This window comes from Lolium rigidum, chromosome 6 (genome assembly GCF_022539505.1).
Source record: "Lolium rigidum isolate FL_2022 chromosome 6, APGP_CSIRO_Lrig_0.1, whole genome shotgun sequence".
NCBI lineage: Eukaryota > Viridiplantae > Streptophyta > Magnoliopsida > Poales > Poaceae > Lolium > Lolium rigidum.
This window is the reverse complement of record NC_061513.1, coordinates 193,719,861-193,743,242: the sequence shown is the minus strand read 5'-3', so window position 1 is coordinate 193,743,242 and position 23,382 is coordinate 193,719,861. Positions and strand designations below refer to the sequence as shown.

Genomic DNA, 23,382 nt, shown 5'->3' with positions numbered 1-23,382 from the left:
GGCACCTTTCATATTTGTTTGCCGCTTTGTCGCCGACACATGTTGTACTCTTGAGCCATAATGTTAATATATATTTTAATTAATGTTTAAAAAGAAAGTAACACAAAATTAATATAGTTAGATTTATCTTCACAGTTTACATAGTAGCACGTTAATTTAATATTACATTTGCTATTTTTTGTAAATATATAAAAAATGTTTAGCTTCAAAAAAGAAGAGGAAAAGGTTCATTCGCGGAGGAGGGAGTAGAAGGGAACGGAAATTCTCTTCGGACCGATACTTCTTGCGCACCCCTCTCTCTCCGTCTCACCGTCCGTATCTTTTTCTTGGTATATTGGAGGCGACGAGATCTGGCCGCCCTCGCGTGAGGTGAGCCCACGCCTACCTGATTTCATGCTGACTTCCGCTGAATTTGCTTTGCGATTTGTTGCTCCATTCTAGGGTTTTGCCGCCTGATGGCTTCGTCGGGAAAGATGGAGGGGCCGTCGGCGCCAGCGCTTCGGCGGGACCCATACGAGGTGCTCTCCGTATCAAGGGACTCCTCCGACCAGGAAATCAAGTCTGCCTATCGCAAGCTCGCGCTCAAGTTCGTGCTCACCCTCCTACGGTTTCTCATTCCACTGTTCCTGCTCTTTCTATTCGTCTAGGCAGAAGAACAATACGGCACCTTAGGGGAACATATTGCTCGGCTTCATTGGTCATTAGCGAAGTTGCGTGGTTTTTGTGTCGCAATGTTATCACGATGGTACAGACGTGATTGTGGTTCAGTTCATATTAGGTCTTGTATACTCCTAGTTTTTACACTGTTACCACAAAATTTAGTGCCTTTTTTTGGACAAAAGAGATCAATTATATTTACGTTGTTTTCAATATTTTTGTAGTGTCGATAACTGGATAACTCCTATTATGGGAAATGCATCGATTTGGCTCCCAGGCTCACTGGAACCCTTTATTTTTGACAAAAGTTTTTTTAAAGTTTCAAAAAACTCTTAAAAATATGCATATTCAAAGATTTATGCTTCAAGTTTGCAAAGTAGCAATCTGAAATACATTGTACTCTACTCTACACAAAAAGGACAAAATTATAGATCTAGATATGTGAATAGTGCACCTTCAGACCTTGTTAGATTTTTTTGTGTGTAGCCCATAATACGATGTATTTCAGATTGAGATATTGCATGCTTGAAGTATATCTACATTTGTACCTATACGGACATATTATTGAACTTTTTGAAACTTCAGTATGTTATTTTTGAATTTTTCAAAATAAAGGCCTCTAGTGAGCTCAGGCTCCAAATGTAGTTTCCGATGTTTATAGTCCCTATTATATTTGTCAGGTATCACCCGGACAAGAATGCTAGCAACCCAGAAGCGTCAGATCTCTTCAAAGAAGTTGCATATTCATACAGTATCCTTTCAGATCCTGAGAAACGAAGGCAATATGATACTGCTGGTTTTGAGGTGCGGTTCTCTCATCGAGTATAGACTACTTTTGAGTACCATTCTTTTATCTGTGCACATATTTTATTTTTACTCTTAATGGGTCTGCATTTTGTCACATTTTCTCATAATAATGAGGTCAGAAAGAAACCTGCTAGATACTATATTTTGTTACTGTGGTTTATTATTAAAATTTCAGAGTGGAATTTTTAATTGCTTTACTGAAGTTAAGATTGTGCTTTAGTTGGAGGCTTTGGGTTAGCACAAACGTCCCTACCTGTTTTGGACCAATGTTTGCATAAGCGGAATAGGTCTGCAAACATGTCGAGTTTGAGCAATCTAGTCTAACTTCAGCTCAACTCATATTATAAAATGAACGAGCTCAATTTGAGTCAATCTAGAGGCCAAGCTGCAAATTGTTTGGCAGGTTTGTATCCAGTAAAGCTCTACAGGTTTCTTTAACTTCAGTATCCAGTATAAGTCTATAGTGCTCTTTAACTATTCAATCACTGCCCATCTTTTTTAGAGTTACACCAGAAATGATTTATTTTGATTGACGAATTGGCCCTTTGGTAGCTTTGTAATTTGTTGGCTGTACGAAGAAACCTCTAGCCGAGCATTCACCTTCAAATTTTGTAGGGTTGGCTCTTGAGTGATACTACAATTGCCATATGATAAGATCTGTCATTTGGATGTGATTTCTGACTGCACTGTATCTACTAGAATCATGGTGTTGACTGTATTTATGAGACAGTGGCCGAAGATTCAGTCCTTTTCTTATGTTACAAGATGAACCTAAGCTGTGGTTAATGAAATACTGGGTGTCATGTCATAGACAGACATTTCTCTGTCAAAACTGCTGAAGGTGCAACAAGAACCTCTTTTGACCAGCAAGGGAGCACTTTCACTAACTTCTGCTATTGAATTATAACTATCTGACCGAATCCTCTTTTTTCTGGATAATTATGCAAGATAATGATTATACCAAGTAGCTTGACAAGTAGAACTCAGATCTACATCATTAAAATGAATTATTGCAGGATTACAGAAATGAAATTATATATACTGATGTTTTTTTTTGTTATTTTGTTAAGTCGTGTTTGCTAAATCTCACATATTCCGCATTTTAGTAGATCTCTTGTTGAAATGGAGAATATAAGATGTACTTGCTCTGTCCCAAAATATAAGCCGTATTTTTATGCATGCGGACAATGCTTTAAAACTTTGACTACTAATACGTGCGGAAGTATATGAATTGGGCATGTAAGAATAATATCTTTGATTTGTCTTGCAAAAGGCTTTTATGTCATATCTCCTTTTACTAATCCATTAGCATAATATAAATGAAAGTCGTGCATTGGAGACTCTGAAAAGTCAGACACGCCTTATTTTGGGACAAAAATAGTATTAGTTACAACTCTTGCATTTTTATTTTCAGGCGTTGGAAAATGAAGGAATGGATATGGAGATTGATTTGTCCAATCTTGGAACTGTCAACACAATGTTTGCTGCACTTTTTAGGTAATTGTAAAATTGATGAGAATTCTTTTGCAGTGACAGTTGAAGGTTCCTAATTACCTGCTGTTTTCCTTATACTACTTTTAGCAAGCTTGGAGTTCCAATCAAGACCACGGTATCTCCTACTGTTCTCGAAGAAGCTATGAATGGAACAGTTACAGTGCGACCACTCCCAGTTGGGACATCAGCTACGGGAAAGGTTCGGCTGCTGCCATTCTTGTGGTATTGTTTATGATAAGAAGGCTGTGAAATATCCTTTTTGTATGTAGGTTGAAAAACAATCTGCTCATTTTTTTGGTATAACAATAAGTGAAGAACAAGCTCATTTAGGAATAGTTATTAGAGTTGCCTCTGTTGCACAAAGTAAATTTAAGGTATGAGTTTGATTCTTCATTTTTCTCTTGAATTGAAGCTTTTCTGTGTTGGTTTTGGTGTGAGTTTTGAGATATTATTCACTCTTAGTTTCCCAATGCTGTGCACAGCTTCTTTTTTTCGAACACGAAGTTAGTGGAGGCTATGGACTAGCTCTGCAGGTACATTCTGCTTTACATCATTTTCTGGTTAATGTGTTTTACAGCCTGCCATTGTTTGGCAATGGACTTCCATGGATATTATCATACCAAGGACGTTCATGTGATGGGCGCTAGAGAAATACGAAGTTCCGATAAAGTGTATTACCCTTATAAGAGATAAGTATGATAATGTTGTGACAAGTGTTCTCGTAGGTGATAGTGACACGATACCGTCCAATCGCGATAGGACTACATCAAGGGTCAACTCAACCTTAAGCCCATACATGTTTTCCTTAGTGATGGATGACGTGACAAATAATATACAAGGAGATATTCCTTGGTGTATGCTCTTTGCTGATGATGTGGTGGCAGTGGGTAAAACAAGAGTTGGCGTAAATATGAAGTTAGAGCTATGGAGGCAGACTTTTAATCAGAGGGGTTTAGACTTAGGACCAAGGCCGAGTACTTGCGATGTGACTTTAGTGCTGTTAGGTGCGAAAACGGAGATGTTAGTTTAGAAGAACAAATAGTGTCTAAGAGGGACATGTCGGGATGAGGGTGGCCGCAGGCTTCCGCAGGCCCGCGAAGCCGCGCCACGAAAAAAACGCATCGTGGCGTTGCGGACAACCTGCTAGTCCAAAGTGGGCTTTGTGGCCCAGTCCTGTTTTGTCCTCTCGGCCCGCCTCCCGCACCGCATTCCCCACCAGTTAATTCTAATTTGCTAAAACAGACTGGGACCCACTTATCTGCTCACAAAAAAAATCCACGGAAAAGAGGCCGAAGACTCAGGATCCCGAGCAATGCGCGCCTACGAACCCGGATGCGCCGGTGACGTGGACCGACATGCCGGCGCCGGCGGCGGAGCCCGGAGGGTGGCGTGGGGCCGCGGAGGCCCGGATCTGGCGCTCCCAGTGGAGGCCGCCCCAGGATGCTTGGAATTACTTGGAGGAGGTGTCGACGAAGGAATGGAAGCTGAGGTAGGAGGCGGTCATGGCGAGGAGGAAGAGCGCCCAGATGGAGGCGAAGCAGCGGTGCAGCTGGCGGTTCATGGCGCTGCCGGCGCGCTTGATCTTGACCTTGCCCGGGTGGACGGGAAGAGCTCGTCCTCCAGCACCCGCATCTTCTTGGCGCACGACGCCGTTGTTGCTGCTCGGACCTGACCTGGCCGGCCACCGTCGTGCTCTCCTCCTCTCTGCCGGCATGGCGAGCCGCCCACTGCGCTGATGTCCCGCTCGAACGCCGCCAGCGCGAACACCAGCCCGCCAATCCCGCGCAACCAGGACGCGCGGCAAGTCGTCCCCCACGGCGCCGGCGTGGTCTCCGTTCCGTAGCAGGACGCAGGTTCCTGCGAAACCTGCACCTGTCCGCGTACGGCGTCCACAGGCAACTGCTTGTCCTGCGTTTTCCACACGCGGCTCACGCGGCCAGAGCGGGCTCTTCCGTGGACTTGTCTACTTGCATCCGGAGGGACATGCTCCGATACATGGGATCAATGTTGCAAATCAATGGTGATATCGATGAGGATTTTTGCCACATGTTCTAGGCAAGATGGATGAAGTGGCGAGAATCATCTTGCATCCTATGTTACAAGGTCTCACAAAGGCTAAAAGAATGTTGGCCCAATAAAAGACAACACATCCAATAAATGAGTTTTTTTTTTGACAACTTTACCGTAGGGGAATCCCCTACGGTGTGGAATTTTTATATAAATATATCTAACCGGATGCGGTCACAAAGTTTAAAAGAATACAATCAGGGGGTAGAAATGTGCTAGTGACATTGAAAAGACTAAAAAGATAAGGCCAGAATCCAGTCAAGGAGGGCTTGAACTTGATCTTCCTTGACTTTGTACCTATGAATCATCAAATCATTTGAAAGTTTATTTTCCAGCGAGCAAGTGAAGCGGAAATCCCTCTGAAAATAACATCATTACGTAGCTTCCAAATATTCCACGCAGCGCATGCCAAAATTTCCATAAAACATGGACCGGTGAACTGTGTACGTGCAGCAAGGAATACCCACTGAGTTTCAGCAATTAATTGCAAAGCCACATTCAAAGAAGAGGTGATTTCTAGATTCAAGCATTGCCTCGGAGCATAAAACACAATGCTACGGTGGCTGTATGTCCAAACAAGGAAGGACCGGACTAGGAACGAGGTAATATGTGATAGACTAGGGGTGGCACCGATGGAAGAAAAGCTAGTCCAACATCGACTAAGGTGGTTTGGTCATATCCAATGGAGGCTCCAGAAGGAATTCTAAGTACTATGGAAAATACAAGGAGAGGCAAAGGACGACCAAAGTTGACATGGGCGGAGGCGGTAAAAAGAGACCGGAGGGACTGGAATGTCTAAAGATTTGATTCTTGATAGGACCGCATGGAAATCAGCGATCCATGTGCCGGAATCTTAGTTTACTTGTTTTTTTTTCTCTCTCTCTCTCCTTGTTTTCTGTTTCCTTATGTTTTCCTAAGGTTTCATATCTAGACTACCCTAACTTGCTTGGAAAAAAGGCTCTGTTGTTGCTGCTGTTGTTGTTGTTGCTGCTGCTGTTCCTTAGGTGGGGGAAGCGCACCTGGTAGGCTACCTCCCCAGTCATCCAATCCCACTTAAGTGTCAAATATGGACTGCCTGATCATTGTGACATGGAAACTCTCGCAACACGCACACAAAATCATTGTAGATACTGCTTGTGTGTACAAATAAAAAAATAGGTATGTTTGCATATGTCAGAACAAGCAATGCAACATTGAAAAATCGATCATTGGTCTATAATGACATGGAGGATGAGGTCATTATGTATTTTCTTATGATGTTTCTAGTATCTGTACGGCTATTTCGATCCGCATTGTCAATATATACAAAATTCAGAAAGGGAGCCATGTCGTTGAGAACTAAATCAAATATGCACATACAGCAGTACAATCACCAACCCTGCAAATCTACAACTAATTTAGGCTAGCAGCCATCGGTATAAGAGACACATCCAGAGTTGTTGGCGATTAGAAATGTGGGATCTGCAACAAATAACAAGTAATAAGAAAATTTGCAAATCCTATAAGTAAATCAAGCATCCAGCCATCCACATACAACAACCAAATGAATTCCTGCGAATCTGGCAACCAATTGAGGAACTAAATTCCCTGATTAATTTTAAAACAGTAACATTAAGAGATAATGTTGAGTTGCGTAAAAAGTTTGTACAAGAGAAGTTAATCGACATACAAATAGTGACTACAGCTTAAAGCATAAGCCAAACAACTAACCACAAGTCATCATGTCATTATGCTAGCGGTGATGGTTTAGCCCTAGGCTGACATCGACGTGGGGAAAGGAGGAGGACAGGCATCTTTCATCAGGTTGAATTAGTCGTTGACGCATGATTGATTACTCCAATCGATGCTAGACGGGCTTCTGTGGCTGCAGCCCGTTTACATATATTCTCCGCCCGATTAATAAGAAAAAGCATAACTCAACCTTCAAAGTAGAAACCCTGCAATGTTTGGCTGGCCTTTTTGACGCGATCGACGATCGAACCGGATCCAGTGATGTTTCAGTATGCGGGGAAGATCTGGACTCTTGTCTCTTGGTGTTAGATCCTACGGTGTAGAATCCAAAATCGCTGTGGAGGCTCGTAGGTAGGCAAGTTATATTTGTTGAAGGACAAATCTTATATGTCAGAAGAAACATTTTCTTACAAGTTAAGATGCATCTCTTGAAACTGCATACCGGTGGAATTGGTAATGAAATTTGGCACTTGAATTACCATGCTTTTCCTCCGAGTCAGTTCAGTCTGCACCTTAGCAATGAAACACAGTTTTTGCTATGCATATTACTGACTTGGGAAGACACACTGCTAGATAGAATGCAGCCCATATACTCTCCAACACTCCCCCTCAAGATGGGTGATAGATATCTATCATCCCCATCTTGTCACAAGCTTGATCACACTCCTTGGCAGCCAAACCTTTTGTCAGACAAACAACAATTTGCTCCCCGGTGCTTAGATAGTTGATCTTGATAATTTCAGCATCTAGCTTCTCTCTAATGAAGAATATGTCAATCTCAATGTGCTTTGTCCTATCATGCTGGACTGAATTGTTTGCTATGCATATTGCTGACCTGTTATCACACCACACGTTCAAGTGTCCATCCTTTATGATCTTCAACTCACTCAAAAGGTTTCTTACCCATAGCATCTCACTTAATCCTAGAGACATGGCTCTGTGTTGTTTTTTTGCTTCTCCATGCTACCAAGTCCCCCCCCCCCAACAAATACACAATAACCAGAAGTTGACCTTCTATCGTCTAAACAAATTGCCCAATCAGCATCACTATAACCATCAACTGTTAGATGTCCATTTGCTTTAAACCATAACCCTTTTCCTGGAGTTCCTTTTAAGTATCTTAGGATCCGATGAACAACATCCATGTGTCCACTTCTTGGCTCATGCATATATCTGCTCACTACACTAGCTGCATATGCAATATCTGGTCTTGTGTGACACAAGTATAACAATCTTCCCACCACTTTCTGATATTTCTCCTTGTCCACGAGTTTGCCGCATTGAGCTGTTACCTTTTGATTTTGATCCATGGGTGTTGGAGCTACACGGCAATCCATCATCCCCATGTCACTCAGAAGGTCCTAGATGTACTTCCCTTCTTTAACCTTGCAACCTGTATTCCAAGAAAGTATCTAAGTTGCCCCTGATCTTTGACTTCAAAGGCTTTGCTTAAACAATTATTTACCCTGTTTATTTGTGCTACATCATCTCTTGTGATTATAATGTCATCCAGGTAGACTGCTAGAATTGTTATTTTTTTATTTGAATGTCTATAGAATACAATGCGGTCTCCATTCAGCTCTTCTAAATCGATCGAACCAAGCTCTAGGAGATTGTTTTAAACCATACAACGACTTCTTTAGCCTGCACACTTTACCTTCAGTTTCAGCTCAGCTCGGGCGAATCTCCATGTAAACATCTTGTAGATCACCATGTAGGAACATATTTTTCACATCATGATGGTGTAAGGGCCATCCAAAGTTTGTTGCACATGAAATCAGGACCCTTACTATATTCATCTTTGCCATAGGTGCAAATGTTTCATCATAGTCAATTTCATACGTTTGACTGTACCCTCTAGCTACCAATCTCGCTTTGTAGTTCTCATATACCCATGCATTCTTTCCTCTAGGAAGAATAGTCAATTCCCAAGTTTTGTTCTTCCTTAGTGCCTCCAATTCTTCGTTCATAGCTTGCTGCCCTCCAATCTGTTGGAATTGCAATAGACTGGAGAGACTACAAATGCCTTGTATGACGGGAATAAAGCTTCATATGATAAATAGTTATTGATGTTGTGTACCAAGCCATATCTATCAATTTCTTTCAAGGTAGCTGCTCTTGTCCCCTTCCTTAAAGCAATTGGCAAATCCAACGATTCCATTGTATTGCGTGTTGACCTTTGTTTAGGCACATCAGCCTCAACCTGTAACTCCCCCCGCCTGCGGTTGTTGCTCCCAATCCTTGGTCTCCGTGAGTACACACGAAGATCCTGCTCTTCATTTGGCTTTTGCCAACTTCTAGCATGTGGCAATTCTGGTACAACAAGTGGTATAGACCCAACAATCATAGGCTGTTGTGGTTGTTGTTGCTCCACATGAGGAGAGCTGCTGCCACTTGCACTGCTGCCACTTGCATTCTCCCCCTCTTGACCAACAATATCAAGTGGCTGGTCAAGCCCTTCAAATATAGCACTCAAATCTGTTTTTTCACCATGTGCGTCGCTTAGAGGGATTCCAACATTTATATCCTCGTTGTCTAGCAGGATAGCCAATGAAGATGCACTTAATAGCTTAGGGTCAAGTTTTGTCACTGAGGGCCTGTGATCACGGACAAAGCAAGTGCAGCCAAACACCTTTGGAGGAACCACAAACTTGTCCTCTCCTAGCAATAATTCACAAGGAGATTTCATATCTAGTATTCTTGAGGGCATGCGATTGATAAGAAGAAACGTAGCAGTCATCACCTCACTCCGGAGGAATTGTGGGACATTCATGGTATACATCAATGATCGAGCCACTTCTTCTAAAATGTGGTGATTCTTTCTCTCAGCCACTCCGTTTTGAGGTGGTGTCTGGACATGATGTCTGATGTAGATGTAGGCTTTTGGGGAAATTGTGGATGGGTTGGTCCCTTGGACCTCCACACCCTCTCATATATATAGCTCAACTTAGGCTTACATGTTAACTCATACACTAGAATAGTCTAGACACTACTACTATACTAACACTCCCTAGAATACTCTAGACTTTGCTAATAAACTAACTTAGATTCTAGCACACTACCTGGAATATTCTAGACTTTCCTAGGAGACTACTAATCTCCAATTCCCCTAGAGCATTCTAGACTCTACTAGAGTACTATTACACTAATCTTAGATTCCAACACTCCCCCTCAAGATGGGCGATGGATATCTGTCATTCCCATCTTGTTACATGCCAACGAACATTCCTTACTACCTAATCCTTTGGTTAGACAATCTGCTATTTGTTCTCTAGAGGTTACATAGCTTAACTTCAAGGTTCCTTCGTCAAGCCGTTCTTTAATGAAGAATCGATCTATTTCCACATGCTTTGTTCGGTCATGCTTGAACGGGATTGTTAGCAATGTTTATTGCCGACTTGTTGTCGCACCAAAGATTCAATGGCCCTCTCCGCAGTAGCTTCAATTCCGATAGGAGGCCTTTCATCCATAACATCTCACACAAACACACCGCCATTGCTCTATACTCGCTTCGCAGCTTGATCTTGAGACCACATGCTCGCTTCTTGCTCCTCCAAGATACCAAGTTTCCTCCTACGAAGACACAAAAGCCTCGATGTTGACCTTCTATCATCAAGGCAACTTGCCCAATCGACGTCACAATATCCCTCCACACTCAAGTGCCCATTGGCTTTGAACCATAGACCTTTTCCAGGACTTCCTTTCAGATAGCGTAAAATTCTATAAGCTGCCTCTAGATGTCCACTTCTTGGGTCATGCATGTAGCGGCTCACCACACTCACGGCATAAGATATATCGGGTCTCGTATGGCATAAATAGATAAGTCGACCAACAAGCCGTTGGTAGCGCTCTCTATTAACTCGGATCTCCCGACCGAGCACATAGTCGGTGATTTTGCTCAATAGGAGTTGAAGCAGGCCGACACCCAAGCATACCGAGTCTCATTGAGTAGATCCAACACATATTTCCGTTGAGAGATAACTATTCCTTTAGGAGATCTCGCAATCTCAATACCCAAGAAATACTTGAGTTGTCCTAGATCCTTAACCTCAAATTCTCTCGCTCAATCTCATCTTCAACTCGGCTTATTTCATCATTATCGTCTCCAGTGATAACAATGTCATCCACATAAACCGCAAGGATGGTAATACGACGCCCCGAATGCCTATAGAACACGGTATGATCCCTATTACATTGCTTGTAACCCATATTGCGCATGGCTCTCCGGAACCTATCAAACCATGCCCTTGGTGACCGCTTGAGACCATATAAAGACTTCTTCAATCCGCACACCTTCCCCGGGTGTTGGAGTTACTAAAGCCGAGTGGAATGTCCATATAAACTTCTTCCCGGAGATCTCCATGCAAGAAAGCATTCTTGACATCCAACTGATGCAAGGGCCAACCGAAGTTAGCAAGACAAGAAATAAGAGTTCTTATAGTACTCATCTTTGCAACGAGCGCAAAGGTCTCGTCATAGTCAATCCCATATGTTTGATCGTAACCCCTTCCCACCAACCTTGCCTTGTATCGTTCTATTTTCCCTTCGGGGATTGCTTCACGGAATACACCCATTTGCAAGTAACTCGGACGTTTTCCAGCTGGAAGAGTAACAAGATCCCATGTATTGTTCTTCTCAAGAGCTTTCATTTCCTCCAACATGGCCTCGTACCACTTTGGGTCTTGTTTTGCTTCTTTCCAATCTCTTGGGATCACCACGGATTGCAATGATGCGATGAAGGCCCCGTAGTTCGTAGATAGAGATGCATATGATACATAATTAGCAATGTCATGCTCCTCCCGGTACCAATTTGGAGGTTTTCTAGCCTGCAGCTCGGGTTCCTTTTCTTAAGGCAATGGGCAAGTCCATTGAATCCCTCGTAATAGATGGACTGCGTCATCGGACAATTCATCGGCTTCAACACTCGTTGGAGCATGTTGCTCCCCGCACTCGTGTGTCACTTGTCGTGGGAACTCGTTGTTGCACATGTTGCTCCCCCGCACTCGTGTGTCACTTGTCGTGGGAACTCGTTGTTGCTGCCGCTGCTCATGCTGCGACTTTCTCCGTGTATACACTTTCAAGTTCTCTTCCTCGTTTGGCTTTCTCCATCTCTCTTCACTTGTAGCTTGTCTCCTTGTAGACACCCTTAGATTTTCTTCCTCATTTGGCTTTGTCCATCTCTCTTCACTCGTAGGAGATGGAATTGAACCAACAACAACTCCGGATGGTTCATGTTCCTTTGTCCTCAAAAGTTCACTCTCCCCTCTCGACTAGCTTCGATTGTGCTAGGAGAGTCAAAGTCAAACAACGAGCCGAGGTCCGTCTTCTCTCCATAGAACGGCTCGGACTCTCTAAATGTCATATCCATGCTAACAAATGTTCTCCGCTCACTAGGGCTCCAACACTTGTAGCCCTTTTGTCCGGATGGGTATCCAATGAAGATGCACTTCACAAGCACGAGGATCCAATTTTCCCACCGAAGGTCTATGGTCTCTAACAAAGCAAGTACACCCAAACACCTTTGGCGGAATGATGAACTCATTTTGGCCATAGATCATTTCATATGGAGTCTTCATCCCAAGCACTCTTGAGGGCATCCGGTTGATGAGATAAGTAGCAGTCATAACCGCTTCACTCCACAAGAATTTGGGCACATTCATGGTAAACATAAGTGATCGAGCCACCTCCAGCAGATGACGATTCTTCCTTTCAGCTACTCCATTCCGTGGAGAAGTATCGGGACATGAAGTTTGATGAAGTATTCCTTTTTGGGAAAGAAAATTGCCAAATTCATTGTTCACATACTCCGTCCCATTATCTGTCCTGATAATTTGAATACTAGCGTTGAAGCGATTTTGGACATATGCATAGAAGTCCTTGAAGCATGTAAGCACCTCACTTTTATGTTTCAGAAGATATATCCAAGTCATTCGGGAGTAGCAATCAATGAAGGTGAGAAAATACTTCATCCCGCTAACGAGACCACCGGGGAAGTCCATACATCGAGTGAATCGAGTACAAAGGGCAACGTGCTCCGCAGTCCACGACTCACATATGATGTCCTGGTGTGTTTTCCAAACTCACATGCATCACACACAAGTTTTTCTTTGTCCACCTTCTTCATTTCTTCAGGGAATATCTTACTCATAGTATCAAAGGACATATGGCCCAATCGACAATGTTGGAGTATCAACCTTGCCTCATCATCATTGGTAACAACTGTGAGTGCAGTGCACAACGCTTCATCGGTTTCCCTTCTATCCAAGTACCACAATCCCTTATGTCTCACACCTATCCCAAGCATCCTTCCAGTCTTCCTCTCTTTAATTATACAATTATATCGATCGGCAATTATTCGACAATCAATATCATCAACCAAAGAGCTCATAGACACCAAACTCACCGGAAACGATGGAGCATATAATACCGAAGACAATGTAATGGACGGAGTGCATTTCACCGTGCTGATCCCGACCCCTTTCATAGGTTGATAAGTTCCATCGGCTGTTTGGATTGTCTCTTTATGCATGGGTGGATGTGGAGTATATGATGCAAACTCACTCCACTTACCCGTGACATGTGCCGATGCTCCCGAATCCGTAATCCAATTTGAACAAGTTCCATTTAATGCAGGAGCCCGACTTGAGATTGCTTCTTCGTTTGTGCAAGATTCACACAATTTCCTAGGACAGCTTGTTTTTCCACTTTGTTTTGGAATTTCTGCACTCTCCCTTGATTGTCTCAACTTCTCAATCTCCTTGAGCAATTGAGTCATTTTCTCAAGTAGCTTCTCAATTGTTTGATTCTCCCCCATTGCTCAATATTGCTGAAAATCACCAACAAACCAGTTTATGTGCTTCTTCTCTTCTCTGCTATATTTGACCTACACGCAGAAATCAGCACCTTTGCTTCTCCCTCTTCACTGCAAGCCACAAGCAGCTGCACCTCACCCAGCTGCTCCCTTCACCACCACACCGAACTTTGCAAGATTCACCACCACTCCGAACGCTGCAGACGGTTGGCTCCGCACCTCTGCAGCAGCCTCACATCAACACTTCTACCCGGGCAGCACTCCACTCCTCTCGCCCGTCCGTTGTATTTCCCCGGATTTTGCGGAACTCCACCTCACTCCACCGAATCACCACAGGCAGCCCGTAGCACACACCATCACCGCCTCTAGCTCGATACCATGTAGGCTTTTGGGAAAATTGTGGATGGGTTGGTCCCTTGGACCTCCACACCCTCTCATATATATAGCTCAACTTAGGCTTACATGTTAACTCATACACTAGAATAGTCTAGACACTACTACTATACTAACACTCCCTAGAATACTCTAGACTTTGCTAATAAACTAACTTAGATTCTAGCACACTACTGGAATATTCTAGATTTCCTAGGAGACTACTAATCTCCAATTCCCCTAGAGCATTCTAGACTCTACTAGAGTACTATTACACTAATCTTAGATTCCAACAGTAGAATACCATGATTAGATAGGAATCCACCAAACTTCTTGTTAATATATTCTGTCCCATTATCTGACTGAGCGTTTGGGCCTGCTCCTTGAACTGGGTTTTAACATATGCATAGAAATTCTGGAAGCAAGAAAGCACTTCATCCTTATGCTTCATAAGGTACACCCAAGTCATTTGAGAATAACAATCAATGAATGTCACAAAATACTTCATCCCTTTGATAGAGGAAACAGGACATATCCACACATCAGAATGCACAAGCATAAATGGGGATATACTTCTGAGTCCCTTACTCACATAGAGTCCCTTACTCACATAGGTGTTTCTAGTATGTTTAGCATACTCACATGCTTCACACTTCAGATTGTTCTTATCAAAAGCAACATGCCCATTCTACAATGATACATCATAGCAATTTTCTCCTTCTCCAACTAGTGCTGAACCTTCTAGCTTGCATGATTCATCACGGTCCATGTACCAAAGGCCTCTACGTTTGGTTCCGGTTCCAATCTTCCATCCACTCAGCCTCTCCTGTATAAAGAGTATGTATCTATCAACGATTACACGACAGTCTATTTGATCAACCAGTGCACTTAGAGAGACTAAATTCACAGGAAATGCAGGCTGATGGTAGCTTAATATTTCTCGTGCACTGAACAACTCCTCCAGTTCCTTTGATTGGTTGAGCTATACCATCATCGGTCTGAATTGTTTCTTGATGCATTGGAGTGGCTGGCCTATATGATTTGAACTCTCCAATGCTACTAGCAACATATTTGGAGGCTCCAGAGTCTAGTATCCATTCTGAATTTAGTCTATGCATAGCTATAGAGGCACTTTCAGTATTACCTTCATCCGAGTAGACAAAGTGGGCAAAGTGCCCAAAACTTGCATAAGCTTGCTGCTCTCCCATCTTCACTTCACTCTGGCTTGAACTAGGCTGTTCTTGCCCTTCATTCATGGCTGACATGTTTGCTCTAGCACTCACTTGATGGTTGGAATACCTTGCATTCCTGCCTCTAACTCCCCTGGAATTTCCTCGGCCATACACCCTTCCGTGGCCACGTCTTGGAGCAAAACAATTATGACTCAGATGCCCTTTTATGCCACAATTGTGGCAATCACGTGTGTCTCTTGCCTATTTGACACATAGTAAGCTGGTTTAGGATCAACCTCCACTTTGTCCATTAGTTTCAGCCTAGTTTCTTCTTGTGCCATAGCTGCAATTGCCTCTTCCAGTGTAGGCAGCTGATGAAGATGCATCAGCGCAACCCTCCTGCCCTCAAATGCAAGATTTAGTCCCTTCAAAAATTTCATCACCCTTCTATCCTCAATCCACTTCTTCACTGCTGCCACACATTCTAAATGAGGCAGCACCAAGGGGGCAAGGTGATCCAGATCTGCCCATGCATGTCTCTACTCTCCCACATATGTCATCACTGATTTTTCACCTTGAATTAAATCGTGTATTGTGTCTTCAATTTGAGAGACTAGCATGACATTTCCCTTGCCCGAATAGATCTTTGACAGGGCATCTCATACCTCTGTTGATGTGGAAAGAGCTTCCACTGGTGTCAAAGAATTCAACAACCAAGTGAGAACTAGTGAATCTGTAGCACTCCATTCTTCCACTCCCGCCCCTCCTTTTCTTCAGGCTCAAGAACCTTTCCTAACACGTACCCTTCCATCGACTTTGTCCTTAGAATCAACATCCCCCTCCTAGACCAACTCAGATAACTTCCAATTCCATCGAGCTTGATCTCATTTGGCATGAGCTCAAGCTTATACTGCATCTCCCCATGCTGGCCAGCTCGTCAAGCACCTTGGTCATGGCCAGATCCTCCTCCGCCATCTCCAATCAAGCAGTGCCTTCAACCTTCTTTGGATCTGCTGCCACGAGATCCTGCACCACCCCACGCTTGCCCCTCAGAGGAGCACCATCATCGTCCCCCTGGTTGTCGCCGGTGCCGCCACCACCGCCGCCGGTGGCTCTGATACCATGTAGAAGAGGAAGAGTGGCTAACCTGGAGGCAACAGCCTCACTTATATACCATCGTAGGTCACTTGGGCTAATGGGCCACATGGTCCAGAATAGGAAGACAGACTGCTAGATAGAATGCAACCCATATACTGTCCAACAAAAACTATATTGCTAGATGAAGCAAGTTAAGATAGGAAGATTAACATGAAAAGTTACTACTGAACTAGTTCATATTTTTTTGGGAAATCATAAAATATATTTGGTGAATCTAGACAACATTGTTCAGACAGTCAATATGAGTGGAGGTTTTTGCGCCGGCACCAGTGATCCCGTTGTCAAAACTCACGTTTACGAGTTTCAAAAAAAGTTCTTTTTTTCCGGATGTAGCCAATGATTTATCCCACAAACGTGCCAAATATTAACTTCAAATACTTTGTATGCTGAGCTACATAAAAAATAACAAACATGTGGATCTGAGTATGTATATTTTCAAATCTCCAAATTTGATTTTGTCATTTTTGTGTAGCCCATAATACAAAGAATTTTGTATTGCGATTTTTCATGCTTGTATAGGTTACATCATTGACAATGCCCATATTTTTTCAGAATTTTTTAAAACATGTAAATATGTATTTTGAATTTTTTAGAAACGAAAAGATCACTAGAGCTCGGGAGCCAAAGATGCTTTCTGCAGTCAATATTCACAGTTTTTAGATAATATAAATGTATGCATTTCTCAGCTAATATAATCGATGAATGGATATGCTCCTTGCTGTTCCAACCTGTATAGCCTTTAGTCATGTTGGCAAACTGGCACATTTTGTGACCAGAAGTATTATAAACCAGCAATGTAATAAAAACTGTATAAAAGACAACAAAGCTGTGCAAATAACCGTTTATCAAATGATAACATTATCAGAGCTCCTCAAACTAGTCAGTGGCTTGCATCAAGTAAGTTGTAGAAGCCTCATTCGAAGTGTTGAAAAATGAACATATCCAATCTTATTACATAAAAAAACAGGGAAGCCCGAAGAGCATTTACTCAAGGATGTTGGTGGCCTGGAGCTTTGCCGGACAAAACTTCAGTAGTAAAAAAACAGATCAATGTCACCCATATTCTCAAATTACATATGAAACAAAAGAGGGATAAATCTCAACAACATACCATTTATTTAGTGTCAATCAGCGAGCAACAAATAAAGTTCCATTTATTTACATTCTGGCAGTGAGCAGCAACAGAAGAGGGTCAATGTATCGTCAGCATCAGTCATTCGTTTTATGTAATTTGCCAACTCCCAGAAATGTACAATCATGCTTCTGCCTGCATCTAACAAAGGACTAAGCAATAAACTTACAATTCAACATAAAAAGATCGATAAGGAATGGGGAGTGGTATTGGAACACCGTTGATTGTTTTTCAAATTTGAGTGAGACACTGTATGCATGGCATGGAGAAAACTATTACAATGCAACAGGAGCGCCATAAATTTCAAGCCACAAGTAGTATTCAAACTATCAAGATTTTTTTACTGACGCACAACCATGGAAAAGGACCTTCAAGGCTTCAACTGCGTTTCTTCGCCTCATCTACTCCATTAAGATGCATCCATTTGCATGGAATTTCGTCGATTAATCTACATTTAGTTGCGAACGCATGCCTCAGATGAGAATTTTATCAAGCACCTAGCTAGCACAAAACAACCAAAACGGAAGATAAGATGGAGATTATATCATTAGGTTGGCCCACATGTGGAGGATCAATCAAGTGACTGTCCGACTTTGGAACGAGGCATTGCAGATTGAAGTAGCAAATTGAATTAAATACAATGGCTGTCTTGCAGGGCATTCCTTTGTCGTTACATCTCTCAGAATGGTGCATATACAACTTTCAGTTTGAAAAGTTGTACAAAAATTTCCTCACTATTTTTCCACACCATTAATTAATTTTGGGCAAAATACGTGCAAAGTTCATAACTTGAGTACACATGTACCACACTCTAAATTTCTTTAGATTCTCAAACAAATAGATGCAGCGAAGCACATGTTCCACTCCATGCAAAATTTTGATATCAAACTGGGACTTGAGAGGTACGAAAGGACAAGTTCTTGCCGAACTAGTATTTTCACTTGTTTTTAACTGTTACATGTACTTTATGTAATTTCTTTTTTGATCTTCATTTTTTTTCTCTGTATAGCAAACACCTTCACATACATCTGATAATGTTTTGAATTTTTGAAACTTTGGAAGTTTGGTTCTATCTGGATTTGTTTAGTTGTTGTAAGGGAGACCACTGTATCTTAGGGAATAGAGCATGCGGGTTATCGTGGCAAAATGATCACTCGCCGACATTCGTCTGCGTCCAGCGTTAGGCCCACCACTTACCCTCTCTCATCTCTCCTGTTCTCGTTCTCTCTCCTTTATCCCTTCATCTTCTTCCTATGTGACCACTCCAGCACCTGCACGAGAGAGAGAGCCAGAGAGAGGGAGAGCATGCGGCAACCGTCCACCTTGCTAGAGCTGGTGACGCCACGGTCGACAACGAGCCTGGACCTCACCGGAAGCGACGGCGCCAGCGGAGGCGAAGGGCAGTCAGGCTTAGAGCGATGGCTGGGGGTGGCGGCGGACCGATGGAGGTGGAGATTTGGGCAGGGTGGGGTGGCGAGGCGTCATGGCAGCGTGCCGGCAGCGGGTGGTGGTGGGTGGCGGTTCGGCTGGTGATGGCGGTAGGGGAGATGGAGGTGGTGGCGGTGCGGTGTCTTACCTTTTTCTTCTCTCCAGCAGGCGGCAGCGGTGCCTCTCCCTCCTCTTCTCCCCCTCTGTTCAGACAGCTAAACAACACCCGTGGGCTATTGGAGTTTTGACCATGCCCACGGGTGCCCCCTAGCTAGCTTTGCCCCCCTTTGGGAATCAAGCAGTAAGGTTATCTTCTTCCCATTCTTTTATTTTCAGATCCCGCTAAATCTCCAATTCTCTGCCTAATGTTCCTACCTTCTGATGAATTGCTGCCGACAATGGCATCAAAGTATCAAACAGTGGCCCTGGCCTCTGGTGGTTCATCCCCAGAACCTTCATGGCAAAATGCCGGCATCACCTGTTCTGTAGTCTGCACACACTGTTTGTTATGAACACATTTCATGTAAGATTTCAGATGAAAATAAAAACCAGAGGTCTAGTTTAATAATATCTTGTCTATTGTCTCTTACCTCCAGGAAGATAGTCAGAAGACTGGCAAGGTGACATCTGCTGGCATGTATTTCTTGCACTTTCAAGTGTACCGTATGGACTCGACAGTGAATGCGGTATGTATGTTCTATTTTGTGGCTTTAGTCCTTTTATGCTTATTGGAACTAAAGGGAGTTGCTGTGTACTACAGTTGGCAATGGCTAAGGATCCCGAGGCTGCGTTCTTTAAAAGATTGGAAGGTCTCCAACCTTGTGAAGTGTCGACTCTCAAACCCGGAACTCATATATTTGCTGTATATGGTATGCATTCCTGTTTTCTCTGTTTATATCCATGGCATTCTCTGTTCTGACCTATCCTAATTTATATGTTTATTAGGTGACAATTTTTTCAAGCCAGCTAGCTATACAATTGAAGCAATGTGTGCAAAGAGTTATGAAGAGACAACGGAGAGGCTAAAAGAGATAGAGTCTAAAATTCTAGAGAAAAGAAATGATCTGCGCCAGTTCGAAACGGAGTACAGAAAAGTCAGTTCCATTATTTTTGTTACGAATATAACAATAATGTGACACATTTTCCCCATTTGAGGAAAGCATTGACAGAATAAAACGGCTATGCAGGCTTTGGCACGGTTTCAGGAAGTGACCACCAGATATACGCAGGAAAAAGAAGCGGTATTGCCCCCCCCCCCCCCCCAACCTCTGAATGTGTCTACAAATTATTGTAGAATTGTGAATGTTGTGGTCATAAGAAAGGGATTTCCTGTTGTTACCCTCTAATTGTACATTGGGTTGAAGCAGATTACATGTAGGTATAGAAGATCTAATCCATATGGTACCATATTGACTAAGGTTAACGAACCATGTTGTGCTGTACTTACTTTATAACCTGCTGTGAGAGTACGTGCAGTAATAGGCAAGTAGGTTAGTAAACAGCAGAGTATAGAGCATCCTCTCCCAAACGTCTAAATAATTCGCCCGCCCCCCAAGTGGTGTCAGCCGGCATTGTTGCCGGACAGACTTTTGGGAGGCCTAGTATTTTATTATTTTTTGTTTTTCTTTAGCTATCTATTTCATTGGCATTGCCACAAACAGCTTGACAATGGCATGGCAACGAGGTAGTGCACAAGGCAGACACGCCTGCAGCAGCGCGAGGGGAACGTGCGGAGGCAGCCGCAGCGTGGTGCCCGCATCCGCCACTTCCTGTTCGCCGCTATGGAGGCCGCTTCAGAACAGCGGCAGAGTCGAGCTCAAGGATGGAGGCCTCCTTGTGCATGTCTGCGTCAGGGAAGGAGATTCCCTGGCACGCGCACGACACCAGTGGGCACGCTCGGCCAGCTGCAGCAGGAGCAGCATGATGCCTGGCGGATGCGCACGACGCCCACGCAGCAGGAGGCGCCACCCACCGCTGACACGCCCCAGGCCGGCAACGCGGGCGAGCGCACGAACAAGTGTGGGCGGGTGCAGCAACTCGTCAGAGGCAGCAGGAGATGCGTCCGGCGGTGAGCTGCTGAGCTGCCCCTGTGGTGCCAGCCAGGGGCAGCAGGAGTGCGGGGAGCTTCTGTCCATGGTCGGGTTGATCTCTGGGGCGGCGGTGGTGGGAGAAGAATGGACTTTTGTTTTCTTCAGTTGTATCCATCCCTTTGGACAACGACACTCTGCTCTCGATCTCTTCCGTTTGGGGTCGCCGCAGAACGCCGACGAGCCTGCGCCGCGCACCCTCAATGGCCATGGACACATCCATCGCCGCGGTGGTGGGCAGCAGGCTGTCCGTTGCGCTGCGCAAGCGGGCGGACTGCGAGCAGCATCGCCTCCGACAGCTGCATCCTCCTTGGGCAGCCAGAGCGTGGCTGGAGCCAGCGTTCCAGCTCTCCTCGCGCGGTTCTGTGTGCTAGGTGGGAAAGATGAGAAAACGAGAGGAGAGAGGGGTGGGTGGGGAACAGAGAGTGTGGGTTGCTGGTGGTGGGCCACAGGCCACAGGCCACAGCTGCATGCAGCTGAGCTGGAGTTGCTGCCGGCACTCCCAAAAACCACACTATGTGCCTGGGGTGAAGCGGGATGCCGGACAGTGATTTGGGACTGGCCCAACTACCAGCAGTAACTTGGGGAGTTGGGGGTAACGGTGTGATCTGTTTCTTCGTCCGGCCCCCAAATAGGCCTATTTTCCATTGGGGGCATTTAGGAGGACTGGTGGAGATGCTCTTATCAGGCAAACAATATCATAGTCCATTACCATGCCAAACGGAGCTAAATAGATGTGGTCATGTAGCCTCTTTTAAATAAAAAGATCTTAATCTAGCATTCAGAAAATGTCTGCGCTATGTTTTTTCTTACATGGCGGCATTTTACTTGGCCCTCTTGTACAAATGATTGCTTTTCTTACCTAGGAAACAAGTTAAACTATGACATGATTTGAAACTGGCCTACATAAGGTACTTTCGAAAGCTATTAACAGTGTTGTTCTACTTCAGAAAAGGCACATCCTTTGCTAGGGGAAGAAGTCTTTTGTAACTGTGTTGCCTATGTGTTTTTAACTATCATATGGGATGCCCTTTTTCTTGTTGCTTTGCGTATATCTCTTGTTATGTCCTTTAGTTATTTTCATTGTTATAGCATTTGCAGATACCAGCCAGTCGCTGGTAATATTGATTGCCAGCAATTATGGTGATTTATACCTGTCCACTCATATTTAGAATGAGTTATGTTTAGGCATCCTTGGTGAGATTATGCACGAGAAGTGCACTTAATAATTGAACTAGAGGCAACTAATATTTAAACAGTATTCTTACGACTTGGCTTGTGAAAGAGTAGCATTTGACATGCAGTCAACCTCAACTTATTACGAGTAGCATACTAATACCATAGTTTTCATCAACTGCCGCTTTGGAATGTATAGTCTAGCAGCTTACTGAACTGTGCAAATGGGAAAAGGTAGACATAACTATCGTATTTGTTTCCAGCCATCAGGATCAGCTTACTGATGTCTTCCTCGCACAAAATTGTCTGAGATAGTGATCCACCTACCAGTACGCCCACAAATACGATCTTTTAATTACAATTTGTATGTTGATCTTGATGATTGAACACAATATATTGTGACATTCAGTACATACATTTGATGAACATGTTGGTAAAGATTCTCAATCTCTACAGGTTGATGATATGTTGAGAGAAAGGGATGACATCCACTCTGCGTTCACAACAGAACGAACTATCCTGAGCTCTGTTGGGCCTTCTAGCAGCAGCAGTAGATATCCAGCTGAGCAGAGCAGAACCGAGAGTCCTGAGAATGGTAACATAGACGGCAGAGACAAATCGAGCAAAAAGAAGTGGTTTAATCTAAATCTAAATAGATCAGACAAGAGAGCCTGAAATTTTTATCATTCATCTATATCAGCATGTGCGCCCCAATATTGTACATTAAGCATTGTGTCTTGTGAGCTGTACCCTTGTTCTTGGATTTTTGTAGCATAACAGTTTTGAGTAAAATCATGTATGCATTATACTGAGTACTCAGAAAGGTGTCAGGCCTTTCCCACATACCTCAAGATTTAAATGCCATTTCTTTGTACGTTCAGTAAACCCATTGCACTTCAGAGCATTTCCCCATTTCCATCTGTGTCCCCCCCCCAAGGGATTCGCGGCACGGTAGACGTTTCACCACTCCTAGCTGCTGGTGTCCCAAATCCCTTTTCCATCCGGCGCGACCCAATACGGTATCTGGCGCCTTGAGCCTATCTCCACTACACAGGGGTCGCTGGATGGAACCAAAACTGACGTGGTGAGTGATGGGCCCGATTCGTTAGAGGCACAAAGCAATTTTGTCCCTCCATCCACTCCCTCCTACCGATTACTCATTTCTCCCTCCTGGTTACTCATTTCTTCCTCTTGTTTCTCCCTCCCACTGCTGATCTCTCCCACCTAGACTGCTGTCAGCAGTCGTACATATGCCACCAAAAACCCCAAGAGCAAGAAAGCGGTCGGCAA

The 23,382-nt window shown here is 43.8% G+C and overlaps 1 protein-coding gene across 3 annotated transcripts; it reads left to right on the top strand.

Annotated features, from left to right (window-relative positions):
- Positions 1 to 237: 237 nt before the first annotated feature.
- LOC124660763 (chaperone protein dnaJ 15) lies at positions 238 to 22,972 on the top strand. 3 transcript variants are annotated; one of them, XM_047198590.1, is made up of 13 exons: positions 238 to 369; positions 442 to 586; positions 1,338 to 1,461; positions 2,879 to 2,961; positions 3,046 to 3,157; positions 3,228 to 3,332; positions 3,441 to 3,491; positions 19,426 to 19,515; positions 19,590 to 19,698; positions 19,775 to 19,923; positions 20,017 to 20,070; positions 22,356 to 22,421; positions 22,549 to 22,664. In XM_047198590.1, exons 2-12 carry the CDS (start codon positions 456 to 458, stop codon positions 22,374 to 22,376), a joined length of 1,029 nt encoding a protein of 342 aa, XP_047054546.1. In that variant the 5' UTR covers positions 238 to 369; positions 442 to 455; the 3' UTR covers positions 22,377 to 22,421; positions 22,549 to 22,664. The 3 variants fall into 3 exon arrangements, with proteins under 3 accessions (XP_047054546.1, XP_047054544.1, XP_047054545.1); XM_047198588.1 differs by lacking the exon at positions 22,356 to 22,421 and having other exon boundaries at positions 22,549 to 22,972; XM_047198589.1 differs by lacking the exons at positions 3,228 to 3,332; positions 3,441 to 3,491; positions 22,356 to 22,421 and having other exon boundaries at positions 22,549 to 22,972.
- Positions 22,973 to 23,382: the final 410 nt, after the last annotated feature.